Source organism: Leptodactylus fuscus, chromosome 5, assembly GCF_031893055.1.
Source record: "Leptodactylus fuscus isolate aLepFus1 chromosome 5, aLepFus1.hap2, whole genome shotgun sequence".
NCBI lineage: Eukaryota > Metazoa > Chordata > Amphibia > Anura > Leptodactylidae > Leptodactylus > Leptodactylus fuscus.
Window position 1 is genome coordinate 157,234,222 of NC_134269.1, and position 12,799 is coordinate 157,247,020.

The 12,799-nt window shown below is 40.4% G+C and overlaps 1 protein-coding gene across 1 annotated transcript in view; it reads right to left on the reverse strand.

Annotated features, from left to right (window-relative positions):
• Positions 1 to 12,799, reverse strand: part of NEDD1 (NEDD1 gamma-tubulin ring complex targeting factor) — a 50,309-nt gene that overhangs the window by 19,560 nt on the left and 17,950 nt on the right. The window contains exons 7-13 of the mRNA XM_075274558.1: positions 10,286 to 10,484; positions 7,672 to 7,858; positions 7,059 to 7,190; positions 6,202 to 6,249; positions 4,158 to 4,360; positions 3,524 to 3,668; positions 2,844 to 3,000 (exon numbers count right to left, since the gene is read on the reverse strand). Of these exons, the coding sequence (XP_075130659.1) occupies positions 2,844 to 3,000; positions 3,524 to 3,668; positions 4,158 to 4,360; positions 6,202 to 6,249; positions 7,059 to 7,190; positions 7,672 to 7,858; positions 10,286 to 10,484 (1,071 nt within the window). The remainder of the gene's footprint in view (positions 1 to 2,843; positions 3,001 to 3,523; positions 3,669 to 4,157; positions 4,361 to 6,201; positions 6,250 to 7,058; positions 7,191 to 7,671; positions 7,859 to 10,285; positions 10,485 to 12,799) is intronic.

A 12,799-nucleotide genomic window follows, 5' to 3' on the forward strand; every position in this document is an offset into this window, starting at 1 on the left:
GAATACTGCTGTGTTATGCCATTTCCATAACTCTTGTAGAAGTAAATAGGAGTTGTGGAAACAGCATAGTTCATTCTGCTACTTGCAAAGCTCTTACTTACCTCTGGTGGACTTACAGTGTAGAGTAACCGTATTTGGTTATTTACATAATATTGAAATACCCTAGGCAACTGACACAGGTATTCTCATCTGAGCAATGAAAGGATAAGATGAGAATACTGCTATAACCTGGCCATAAAAGGTACACAATGGCACAGTTCAAAAATATTTTAAGAAAAACACAAAAATGGGGAAATTCCACACAACGCACAGATCCTGAGGTGTGAGTAATCTCTTCAGTGAAACTCAGCAATACCAGACAACCTGTGGACACGTTTAGAATATTTTCCAAAACAAAGCAGATATTTTTCTAATTCTATACAATCTTGGGTAGAAGGTGAAAATGCCTAATGTATGCAAAATTAGCTGGAATTTTACTAGAGGCTGTGAAATTAGTTGATTTTACAACCTGTAGTGTATCTTATATCTATCGTACTGTGATATAGTGTTGATGGAAAAAACAATACCCATAGACATGCAAAATTTCAGCTGCCTTTAAGATAACAATTCGCTACCAAATTTGCTCTTTGCAGCCCAGAGCAAATGATTAGTTACTAGAAAACACCATATTTTTCAGGCTAGAAGACTCACTCCAGATGTAGACAACAAAACATATGAAAAAAATCATTAATACTAATTTAAACTTTCTTGGTGGTTAAAGAATGTGGAGAGGATCAATGGAGCTAATGCTGGGTTCACAGCAGCGCCCGATCCCCGTTTCCAGGTTTCCGTCTTCTGCCGACAGAAGACTGAAACCTGGCAGACTGTGTCTGGCCGTGAGCGCCAGTGAGCGTTTTGTGCTCTCTGTGGCGAAACAGTTTTTTTTTTAACCGGACTTAAAGTACTGTATGTCCGACTCTGTGTCCAGTTTAAAAAAAAAACAAAAACCGGTTTCGCTGTGGAGAGCACAAAACGCTCACAGGCGCTCATAGCCGGACACTTTCCAAACCCATAAAAATGAATGGGTTTCAAAAATGACTGCAGGTTTCCGTCTTGTGTCCAGTTTCGGGCAGGAAATGGAAACCTGCAAAATGGAGACCGAGGCACAGATGTGAACGAGCCCTAACTTTGAGAATTTGCTCCTGTTAGAGAGTTCCTTTGGAGGGGGTAAGGGGACTATAAGAACTAATCTCCACCCCACCACATTGTATACACACAGTCCTGCAGTGCTTACATTATACACATGCATAACTCTTGTACACAGCACAAGCTACAGACAACACAGGTGAGCTGTATGTATCTGACTTCAATCTCATTTCTGACACCTCCCACTGCCCACTCTACTGTTCAGGTTCTCAAATCTCACAAGCAGCAGCACGAATAAAAGATGAAAAGATCTAATGAATCTTTCATGATGTAATGAACATGCGATCAGTTACATGCTCTGTACATCATGAAAGGTCAGACCTATCATCTCATTTCGCTGCTGTTTCCTTTGAGGTTTGAAAACCTGCAGGGTGTGAATAGCTCTAGTCCTTATTGTCCTCTCCAAGACAGCCAAAGTACAGGGCTTGGCTAACTCCGCTGTTCCAGGTACAATGAATGCAGTGGTGCACATTTCAGACCTGCTCTAATTGATCTGGGTTGCAATACAGTACAGTTATCAGAATAAGTGGTGCCCCCGATGTCTGACCCCCACCAACCAGCATGTTACTTCCTATATTTTAGAATATCCTTTTAACTGTTTATTCTTCTCTCACTGCTGCTTTCCACTCAGTGCTAATGAGTAAATGGGCTGTGCACTGACATGCTGTTTCACTACTACAGTTACCTCTACATTGTACGGCTGCTTGTATGCTGCAGGGAAAGTAATAACCTTAAGAATGTTTGCCTGTAAGAGACCTGCATCATCAGGTGACGTTGTCTTTATGGATTAAGAAGAGGAAGAGAAGCTTGAGGACTTGCAGCTTTGTAAAGCAGATTACTGTATTGCATACAGACCCCAGATGTAAAAGTCACAATTGAAAATGACTCAGAGCAAGCAATTTTATACACCATACACCATATGAAGCAAGGTGAGGAACTAGCTTTGGAAAGCTGCAATTCCTGAAATTACTTTCCACGACCAACATGACTCTTTTGCTGTAGAATGCCCCATGTTTCTGCTTGCAGTTTATGCTTAAAGAGGACCTGTCATGTCCTTGGGCACATGCGGTATTATATATATTAACTGCACTGAATTCAGCTTTCACTGTCAGAAGGGCAGTCTGTGAGGAACGCCCCTCCTGACAGTAGTGTCCATTATCGCTATACTGTCAGAGGGGGCATTCCTTACCGCCCAGCGATGACGCTGGACAGTGAGAAATGCTACCCTCCTCCTGACAGTACTTGTCCATAGACTAGTACTGGGGGCGCGATCCTCACAGCTTAGTGTCATCGCTGGGCGGTAAGGAACTCCCCGTCTCACAGTACAGCGCTATGGACTGTACTGTCAGGAGGGGATGTTCCTCACAGACTGTCAGAAATGCCCTTCTGACACTGAAGAGCTATGGTAACAGCACCAATAGCTCTTCACCAGGGACACATAACAGAAACGCTGAATTCAGCGCATTGTCGGCTTTCTAGCATTATATAATACCGCATGCACCCAAGGACATGAAAGGTCCTCTTTAAATGTTTGCAACAGGCATCTAAACACTTTTTATTTCTATATCACTGACTAAAATAACAGGCAGCATAACTTAGTTTCAATTTTTTTTCTATAAGTTGTGCTGCAGCTTTAATCAAAAGTTTGGTAAAATTACCTGAAGTCATCAAGGGTTTCTTCAATCATATTTCTAATAAAATTAATTTGAACAGATGTTAGCGGGGCTCCAGATTTCTCACTTGCCAATGAATCTGCTATTTTTTCTGACAGGGAACAGGCAACTTCAGAACTTGCAGATATGGGCATCTTTGGACCTGCAAGATAAAATGTATTACAAGTTATTAAACGGAATTTGCAAATTACAAATGTTCTGAAGGTTGAACAAATCCTGAATTGTGTATGTTGTACTGGCGCAGTATCAGGGATTAATATGGACAAGACAAAAGTGATTGACAGCTGTTTTATCCCAGACCTGGGTTAGAGATCAATGCATAAAAAATATTGTTACACCATAAAAAGTGGTCAAAGAAAATTGTTGATATTTGAAAGGCAACGCACACATATATCTCTGAACAATGATAACGCAGCAGATAGTATGTACCAATCTCAAAACTCTGTATCACAAGGCGCATGTACACTTTAACATATGTAAGGATCCAGGAAATGAAGTGAAAAAATATATAGCTTGTCTCTCAGTCCATAAAAGTGTTTCTTCCAAACCAAAATGCTACAAGAATTCCAAGTCTGAACACTGTCAAATGTCTCATGTGCAGAGCTGATGGTCATCGGACATCACTGTACAGCAGTTATACAAATCAACATCAATATGCCACATACTTAATACTTTCGTGCCATTAACTGAAAAGTCTTGTTTCAGCTGGGATGGAACTTGCTTTCCCAATCTTTCCATGTCTGGTGATCGAGAAATGGGAACAGGCGACAAACTACTGGCAGTTTGTTCCGTGCTTACTGGCTTTAAAAGCTAGAATAAAAAAAAAAGTCTATGAATACTATTTCATATCAGTGACACTTGCACAATAAATAGATTATACAGCTACTGTAACATAGGACACCTGAATGTAGAAATGGTGGGGCAGGTTTAACAAGACTGGCATTACTAATGCCAGTCTTTATAATCGCTGAGCTGGTAGAGGGTGCACCGCGGGAGGGCAGTGTGTCCCTGGAGAAAAGTGGATGCCAGCTCATAGCTGGCATACATTTCCTACATCTTTTTTGCCATATTTCTGGAGTAAATTATGATAAATTTCGACCATTGCACAAGCCCCCTTTTCGGGAAAGTAGCACAGAATTTAAAGTCAGAATTTTTGGACACAAAACCACATTTCTTGCATACACAGAATAATAAATCTGGGTCACTGGCTTCATCAAACATACTGCTGAGAGAACCACAATTTATGGGACTGACTAATAACATTATTAACCAAAAACAAAACGATGATATATGAATTACCTTTTTAACATTCTCTTTTAAATCCTGTTTTACAGCATAAGGCTTTCTTGTTTTAAGATCTACATCTTGGGACTCATCTTCTTCTTTAATGGGGCTTCCAATAATTAAATGTAAAGGTGAGGAATGCATCCCTTGATTGTTAGAACCTACAGGATGACGTCTGGAAGCAGGTATTGCACTGAACTGAGCCAAGTAATCCAGGTCTAAGAAAAAAGCAACCAAAAGGTAACCTAATATAAAGCAATAAACATTTTCAAACAGTACTAGCCAAGTCTCAGTCTGTCATCAGGCTTTAGCATATATAATCAACACCACAATTGGGCTATGATCACATCTGCGCATGGGTCTCCAGTGTTCAAGTCTACCAAAAAACCCTGAATGGAGGCCCTGACCACTAAAAACGCAGTTACCCGCGGATCTCATAGACTATAAAAGTCATCCGTGCAAGAGACTCCGCTGCAGATGTGAACCTAGCCTTACATAGATGAAGCTCAGCTGAAGGAAGTGAATTGCAGCAGGGCTTAGCAGTTTGGAGCACCAGAGAGGCCCTTAGTGCCCCAGATTGCTCATTTGCATATATAGAAATCGAAGAATATCTCAGCAGCAGAAGCCCAAAATTTTTAGGGACAAAAAAGCATTGCATCCAGGTGTGCTTTATCTATTTGCTGTTGATTTTATATGCAAGTCTGGTGACAAGCTCCCTTTATAACTACAGCTGGAGACATAGCCAGCATCCTCAATGGAACGTACCCTTTTTGTCATTAAATTCTGTGATTTATGCACAACCTGTTATACCTCCTATACAGGAAGGAATATCATATCAGGGCTAATGTACAAAAATTTTCACTGGACTGCTTTTCTGAGATTAACACCACTTCTGGTTCTCCTCATACAATAAACAATGCTTCCTATGCTCCATGAATAATGTGGAAATATACTTTTTGTAATTCAGTATACCGTATATACTCGAGTATAAGCCGACCCGAATATAAGCCGAGGCCCCTAATTTTGACACAAAAAACTGGGAAAACTTATTGACTCGAGTATAAGCCGAGGGGGGGAAATGCAGCAGCTACTGGAAATTTTCGAAAATTAAAGAGGACCTTTCACCATATCTGGGCACAGGCAGTTCTATATACTGCCAGAAAGCTGACAGTGCGCTGAATTCAGCGCACTGTCGGCTTTCCCGATCCGTGCCCGGTGTAAAGCGCTATCGGTCCCGGTACCGTAGCGCTTTACAGTCAGAAGGGCGTTTCTGACCATTAGCCAGGAACGTCCTTCTGTCTCGCGGCGCCAATCGCGCTGTGCTGTGGAGCCGGGAGGAACTCCCCCTCCCTCTCCTGATAATACTCGTCTACGGACAAGCTGTGTGAGCAGAGGGAGGGGGCGTTCCTCCCAGCTCCACAGCACAGCGCGATTGGCGCCGCGAGGCAGAAGGACGTTCCTGGCTAATGGTCAGAAACGCCCTTCTGACCATAGAAGAGCTACGGTACCGGGCCGTAAGCTCTTCACACCGGGCACAGATCGGGAAAGCCGACAGTGCGCTGAATTCAGCGCACTGTCAGCTTTCTGGCAGTATATAGAACTGCCTGTGCCCAAAAGTGGTGAAAGGTCCTCTTTAAAATGATAGGAGTTTTTGGGTACAGTAGTTGCTGGGTGCTGGGAAAGGGGAGGGAGTGTTTTGGTTGTCTATCTGCCCTTTCCCTGAGCTTGAGAACTGAGTTTTTTTTCCCCCACTTGGAATTCAGTCTGGCTGAATATAGGGTATCTGCAGTGCTCCTATTAACTCCTTCCTGACAGAACAGGAGCACTGCAGATACCCTATATTCAGTAGACCAGGCACTTTCAGACACAGGGATACCTACTTTTATATGTATTCTAGGGAAAGGAGTGATTTATTTACTTTTTTTTTTATTTTTTTAAAGCTTTTTTTTTTCACTATTTTATGGGAGATTCTATACATTACTATATACTAGAGTATACTCGCTTATACACGGTACATATCGGGGCTTCAGTATACATGCTTTTAAACATCATCACATACCATTTCCTTTCGATGCAAACTCTTCCATTACTCTTAGGTGTGAAGCATCTTGAGGGGCAAAAAAAATTAAGACATTATATGTATATGTTAAAACAACCTAACTTCAATGCATATTTAGGCCAGAAGATTTGTTTTGATCTTTGCACCAAAAATCTGCAGCTAAGTGTGCTACAATAAAAATGAATGGGATTCATTTTCATTGTAGCAAAACCCAAGACACATATAGCAAATCTTCTGCTGTGGGTTTAAAGCCATGCTGTACACTTTCAAATGCAGACATATGGATGTATACCCAAGCAGGCAAATTTATAAACCTGAAGTAAGATACAGATACTCATTTATGTTTAATCTGATTTTATTAAAGTTTTCAAATATAACAGGGCAAAAACAAAAGGTGTAGTGGCTCGCTTATGAACAAGAGGAGAAGGGGAGGGCACAGAAGCACGGCCAGCACATGGTTCACATCCGTGCGCTGGCCAGGCTGGTCATTCACGGGCAGCAGCAAGCACATGGTTGGCTAAGGATGAGATCACATTTAGCAAGCCGCAGCTAAATAAAACACTGCAAGAAAACACTGTGGAAATGCAGCAGAAGAACACAGACCCACCACATAAGTATATGCGGTGGTTTATGCGTATGTTTCCACATGTAAAATTCACATGCTGTATTAATCAAAAACGTTGCATTTTCTGCAGTTTTTTTTTCTGCAACGTGTGGATGAGATTAAATGAAATCTCATTAATTGTAAAAAACTACTTTTTACTGCTTCGTTTCCACAACAGGCATCCGCAAAATGTGGCCTCAGCCTGATACACCAAACGTTTTTAGTTACTTATATGATTAATAAACAAACTTACCATCACGAACTGGAGAAAATATGTCGCCTAAGCTACTTCTTCCAAAAGAATCTACTGATTTTAAGTCTGATGTTTTAGCAAAGTCTGTTTCTTTTGACGGTATTACATCAAGACTTGTGCTTTGTGGAATGCCTGCAAACGGGAGGATATGGAAACAAATTACTAAAAAATATGATAAGCCTCACTTATAAAAGTAAATAAATTACCTTGTTACCTAAAGTAACCACTTAAAGTGCAGCTTTCATTTTTTCAACATGACCAATTTCGTTCTATGGAAACATTCATGGAAACATTCCTAATGGTCTTAAAAAATTTGAATTTTCGCTTTTCTTGACAGACGCTTCACATTAAAGGAGAACATTATACCAACTGAAACACCTTAAACCTATGTAAGCAGTGAGTAAAGCCAGCCATACACATTAAGTAGCTATCTGGCAGTGGATTTAACCCAGACCAAGTAACTACATATGACACATCAGACTGGGTCTATACAAACCGATACCTTACAAATACAATTTATAACGCAACCACAACTCTGTACCGCTTTGTATGCTGGGCTGAAAGATAATGGGGAGCCTTAATAAACATAATTATTGAAAAAACACATTTGTACCAAGTCTGTCACTATTCAATTCCAGTCCTCTACTTTCCACTGTCATGGTTGCTTGAGGAAGTGCTGGTGGTGGTAAACTGGATGGTACATCTTTTACTATGTGAGCTCCACTAATAACAGCAGTTGACTTGGTTGGGACCTTCTTTGCTACATTTGCAGATACCAATGAAGATTTACTTTTGCTGGTCTAAAACAAAAAATAAAGTTTAGATCCCCATGAATTCAAAATACTACATACAAGTGTTAACAGATGAAAAAAATCTCTCTACTTAGACAAGTGTAAGACCAAATGCATCCTCAATTATATATTTATTTAAAGGAAGGAAGGAAGGAAGGAAGGGAAGGAAGGAAGGAAGGAAGGAAAGAGGAAGAGAGGAGAGAGGGAGGGAAGGAGGGAGAGAGGGAAGGAGGGAGAGAGAAAGAGAGAAAAAGAGAAAGAGAAAAAGAGAGAAAGAGAAAACGAGAGTGAAAAAGAGAAAAAAAAAGAGAGAGGAAGGAAGGAGTGCCCTTTCAGCATTTTCATGAAGAGACACTCCTGAAAACAGGCCGTGCGGAGATCTACAACAAAGCCCTATATATATCCAAATACATTAATATTGGAATACCCCTTTAAACAGCAAGCATAATTTCAGCAATACTGCATAAAATTAAAGGTGTTGTCCACAATATTAGATATCCTTAGAAAAGGCCATGCATATCCGATCATGGGGGCTTGCCAGATTGCCCAATTGCATTTCCAATGCAGTCACAGCAGCTCATATCCCACTGACTTGATGATGTATTTTCTGTTGACCAGCGGAGTGTAATGTATTGTTCCCTGTTATCAGCCATTCAGTCAGTTGAGTGTGGGCCATGTATTATTGTATGCATGACATACCGTATTTTTCGGACTATAAGACGCACCGGACCATAAGACGCACTAAGGTTTTAGAGGAGGAAAATAGGGAAAAAAAATTTTAAGGAAAAAAAAATTGGTGAAATATTTAATAACCTAATAATATAATATTTCACCAATGTAAATAGAACCGGGGGCTTTCGGACACAGGGATACCAAATGTGTATGTGTTTCACAGTAATGTTTTTGTTTTACATGTATTCTAGGGATATGGGGGTGATTTGAACATATCTATCTAATCTATCTATCTATCTCTGTCTGTCTGTCTGTCTATCTATTCAATCTATCTATTTATTCAATCTATCTATCTATCTATTCTATCTATCTAATCTCATCCATGGATGGAAAGAGACACCCTGCAGTGGTGTGAAGGAGGTGTGGTTTTCTAAGCAAACTTGAAACCACGCCTCTTTCACCCGTCTGGCTCGTCCCTCCTTCACTGCCTCTCAGATCTGGCTCCTGCAATGATGCCACACAGGCAGGGAAGTAGGGGCGGGCCAGACGGGTGAAGGAGGCGTGGTTTCAAGCTTGCCGAGAAAACCACGCCTCCTCCTCCCGTTTGGCCCGCCCCTCCTTCCCTGTCTGTGTGGCATCATTGCAGGAGCCAGATCTGAGAGGCAGTGAAGGAGGGACAAGCCAGACGGGTGAAAGAGGCGTGGTTTTCTCGGCAAGCTTGAAACCATGCTTCCTTCACCTGTCTGGCCCGCCCTTACTTCCCTGCCTCTCATATCTCGCTCCTGCAAACACGCGACACAGACAGGGAAGGAGGGGCAGAGCAGGCAGGCACAGCACCGCTCTCCTTTTGATTCTCATAGACAGGACACAGACGCTGCACACGCTGCATTCGGACTATAAGACGCACACACATTTTCCTCCCATATTGGGAGGAAAAAAAGTGCGTCTTATAGTCCGAAAAATACGGTATTTCCCAAACAGCAGCTCAACTGAATCTAACTCGCTGCATTATAGTAATCCATGATACTTTTGAGTTTCCATCCACCCACAAATCTATTGTTCTGTAGCCACAGTCCATCCAGGAAAAGCAGTTGTCACATTTAGTGTTTTACCTGAACCACACACAGCCAACTGAAATAGACCTTCAATGGAAAAAAAATTACAGGTTCATATGATATTACTACACACACACACACTATGCAGATTTAGCATGGTTACCCTGAAAGTCAATCGATGAAACTGCTATAGCGTGATATCTTTATCACAGAAGACAAAAGAAAAAAACAAACAATGAAATATGTTTTTCCAGAGTCTTTTCATTGGTTTTGTCTTCACTAATAATATAAATGCAGCAGTTTAACCAATTGCAAAAGTCCAGGCCATATTTGTGTGTTTTTAACTTTAGCTGGTTTTAATAACATCGAGAATTAAAATTTTAAATTACCAATAAGATTATAGTGCAACTATTGTTTCACTTTCTTTTTACTATTGTAGAGGAAGGGGTTTGCTGTAGGCAGAACGTTAGAACTTGTTTCTAAGTGTTACTAGTACCCCTCCATGCTCCAGACTGCTCAGTTGCCTATTGTAAAATAAGTTAATATCCCTGCACACAGGCACGCATTTTCATGGGTAAAAAAGTGTTACATTCAGGTGAGCCTGACCTATCCAACTGTATGACTGGTTCAATATGCTTCACCCCAGTAACAGACTCCCTATAAATTGGAATACATACGCAATACACAATACACCAAGAGCAAAACTAACTTTGTGTGTGCTGCTGTGCTGGAACTGAATGCACTGTACAGAGGTTTTATGAGCATTCACAGTTTTCATGGGAGAGCTCAACATTCGTAAATCGTAAAGGTAAATTTTTCCACGTGAAGAGCCAACTGCCAGGGTTGCTCCATCAGGCATGAAGTCTACAGCAGTCAGAGGGGATTCAGCTATTACCGTCTGCAGAAGCCTAGAAGAAAAGAAAAAAAAAAAAAACTTATCAAGTGAAGAATTACAAAATCATAGTATGATACCAAGGATAATTTATGAAAGAGCTCCCAAGTTTCATGCTGCAAAATAAAATGGTTATACAAGTTTGTCTCTTTACTATTTTCAAGATCTGTGTTGTATTTGTGGCTGAAAATATAACTGTATAATATACAGTAATTTTTTTACGGCTGCTCTTCCTCTGATCAATTTGGCGTTTGTTTGTTTTTTTTTATCTGCTGTTTTTTTTCTATTTAGTATGTTTTTCATTTAATAATTTGTACTTGGTGAAAGGTCCTAGTTAAGCTAAGAGAGCTCTGTTTGAGCAGGAATGAAAATGGCATTGCTGCAAAGGGCGAAAGCTACAAACCAAAACTAGACATATAGTGGAGATACCACACAATTTTCTTTCATTTTCAGAAAGGTGTAATCTGGTTGATGTGGACAAATGCTCCGTTTTTTTCCTAGGAAAATGCATTTAAAAAGGGAGTCGGTCATCAGACCAGTCTCTATTAACCTATCAGGACAGTCAGATAGATGGGGCTCACGAATAAAACACTTTTCCTGCTTCACGATCACTGCCTCTATTGCTGTATTTCTCCAAAGATACAAAAAAAAAAAAAAAAAAAAAAAAAAAAAGGGGGCTGGGTCTTACTTTCAAGGTAGGTGGGTTTTTTTAGGCACTGCTGCAAATCAGAATCTTTTCCGATTTGCTCTCGACGAACCTTGTAAAATGGTAAGGGTTATTAGCCCTAACTTATATTCACAACTGATGGTTCAATGTTAGTGAGTCTTAAACAAACTTACTGGTGCGCTCTCTCCAAACACTTTGTGTGGCAGTTGCACTGAGCCCTGTCTATATCCTCTCCTTTACCCTGGGGAAATATGGCAGCTTCTATCCTGACATGTTAATAAACTATGTAATGCAACAAGGGCGTCAAGGCTTACCTCATTGTACCAAAGAGCTATACATTCTAGTGTCCTGTCCCCCACATCCGTATATGCTATGATTGACCTGTACACTGTCTGGCCCTGTCAATCTTAGCAGGGAAGTTGCTCTTTAGTGTGATGAACGCAAGGATGACATCCTAGTTGCACCAGAGGCACAGATCAGGAAGCAGAAAAACCTATTCAAGTGAACCCTGTTTATCTGACTGTGCTTATAGCTTAACAGGAACTGTTCTGGTGAGAGACTTCCTATAATGGGGTTACCCCACGAAGCAAGATCAGGATAATCTTTCGCTGAAAAGGCACAGATAAAGGGAGGCACACAAACACAAAACCTACTGCTGGCTACTATTTAACTGCCATGATTCACATCTAAACTTCTCAGTATTGCTCCATAATGTCCTCCATGCTGCTGCTTCTCATGAGAGTGAGCTACAGATAGACCTAAGAGCAGGATCTCTTTTTCTCTACATGCATCATAGCACATAGGTTCCACCCGATAGCTCAGTAAAAGCAATCATAAACTGAGCCTACAGAATGGTATGGTTTGGGGGGGGGGGGGGGAGTGACATTTGGTTAAAAAAAAAAAAAAGTTCTAAAAGTTATATAATGGGTAGACAAAACGTTATTCCTCATGAACATACAGGGTAGCTTATTCTGAAAGTTCACATTAAAGGGTTTTCTCTTTTGTTTTGCTAGATTGCCAGTGAATCCAACCATGAATGCACAACCTTTCTACAGTCTGGCACTTGTCAGAAAACCAGCCATGATTTCCTTATTGTAGTCAGGTTATCTTCTCGTGCATACACTGTTCCTGCCTTTTTCTGAGTTCCTGTACAATAAGATAATTCAGCCACAATATGGAAATCATGGCTGAATTTCTGACAAGTCCCAGACCACAGAAAGTTCCTGCATTCATAGTGGTATCCACTGGCAACCTGTCAATAAAAATGATTGTCACCACTGAGATGACCAGGGGAATTTTTTAAGGATGTGTTTACATATTAAGGTTTTCAGATGCAATCTTTGAAGCCAAAGTTTTTCAAAGTGCATCTGAAAACCTGAAAATGTAAACACACTATAAAACGCAGCGATATTTTTAATTATCTATCTTCGCAAAAATGTTAAATTGTCTACAAATTTAGTTTCAAGGGTATTTATTGGATGAAAAAATAAGTAGAAGCTATAGTAAAACCAACAGCATATAAAACAAAAGCAAAATGTATATAATGTATAAGTCAATGAAAAGGAGTAATATAAAATAATGCACATATTGCTAATCAAATCTTAAACGTGTTGTGCATGATAAATCGTTATTGCAATGTTAGGGAGCCTTCACACGGAGTTACG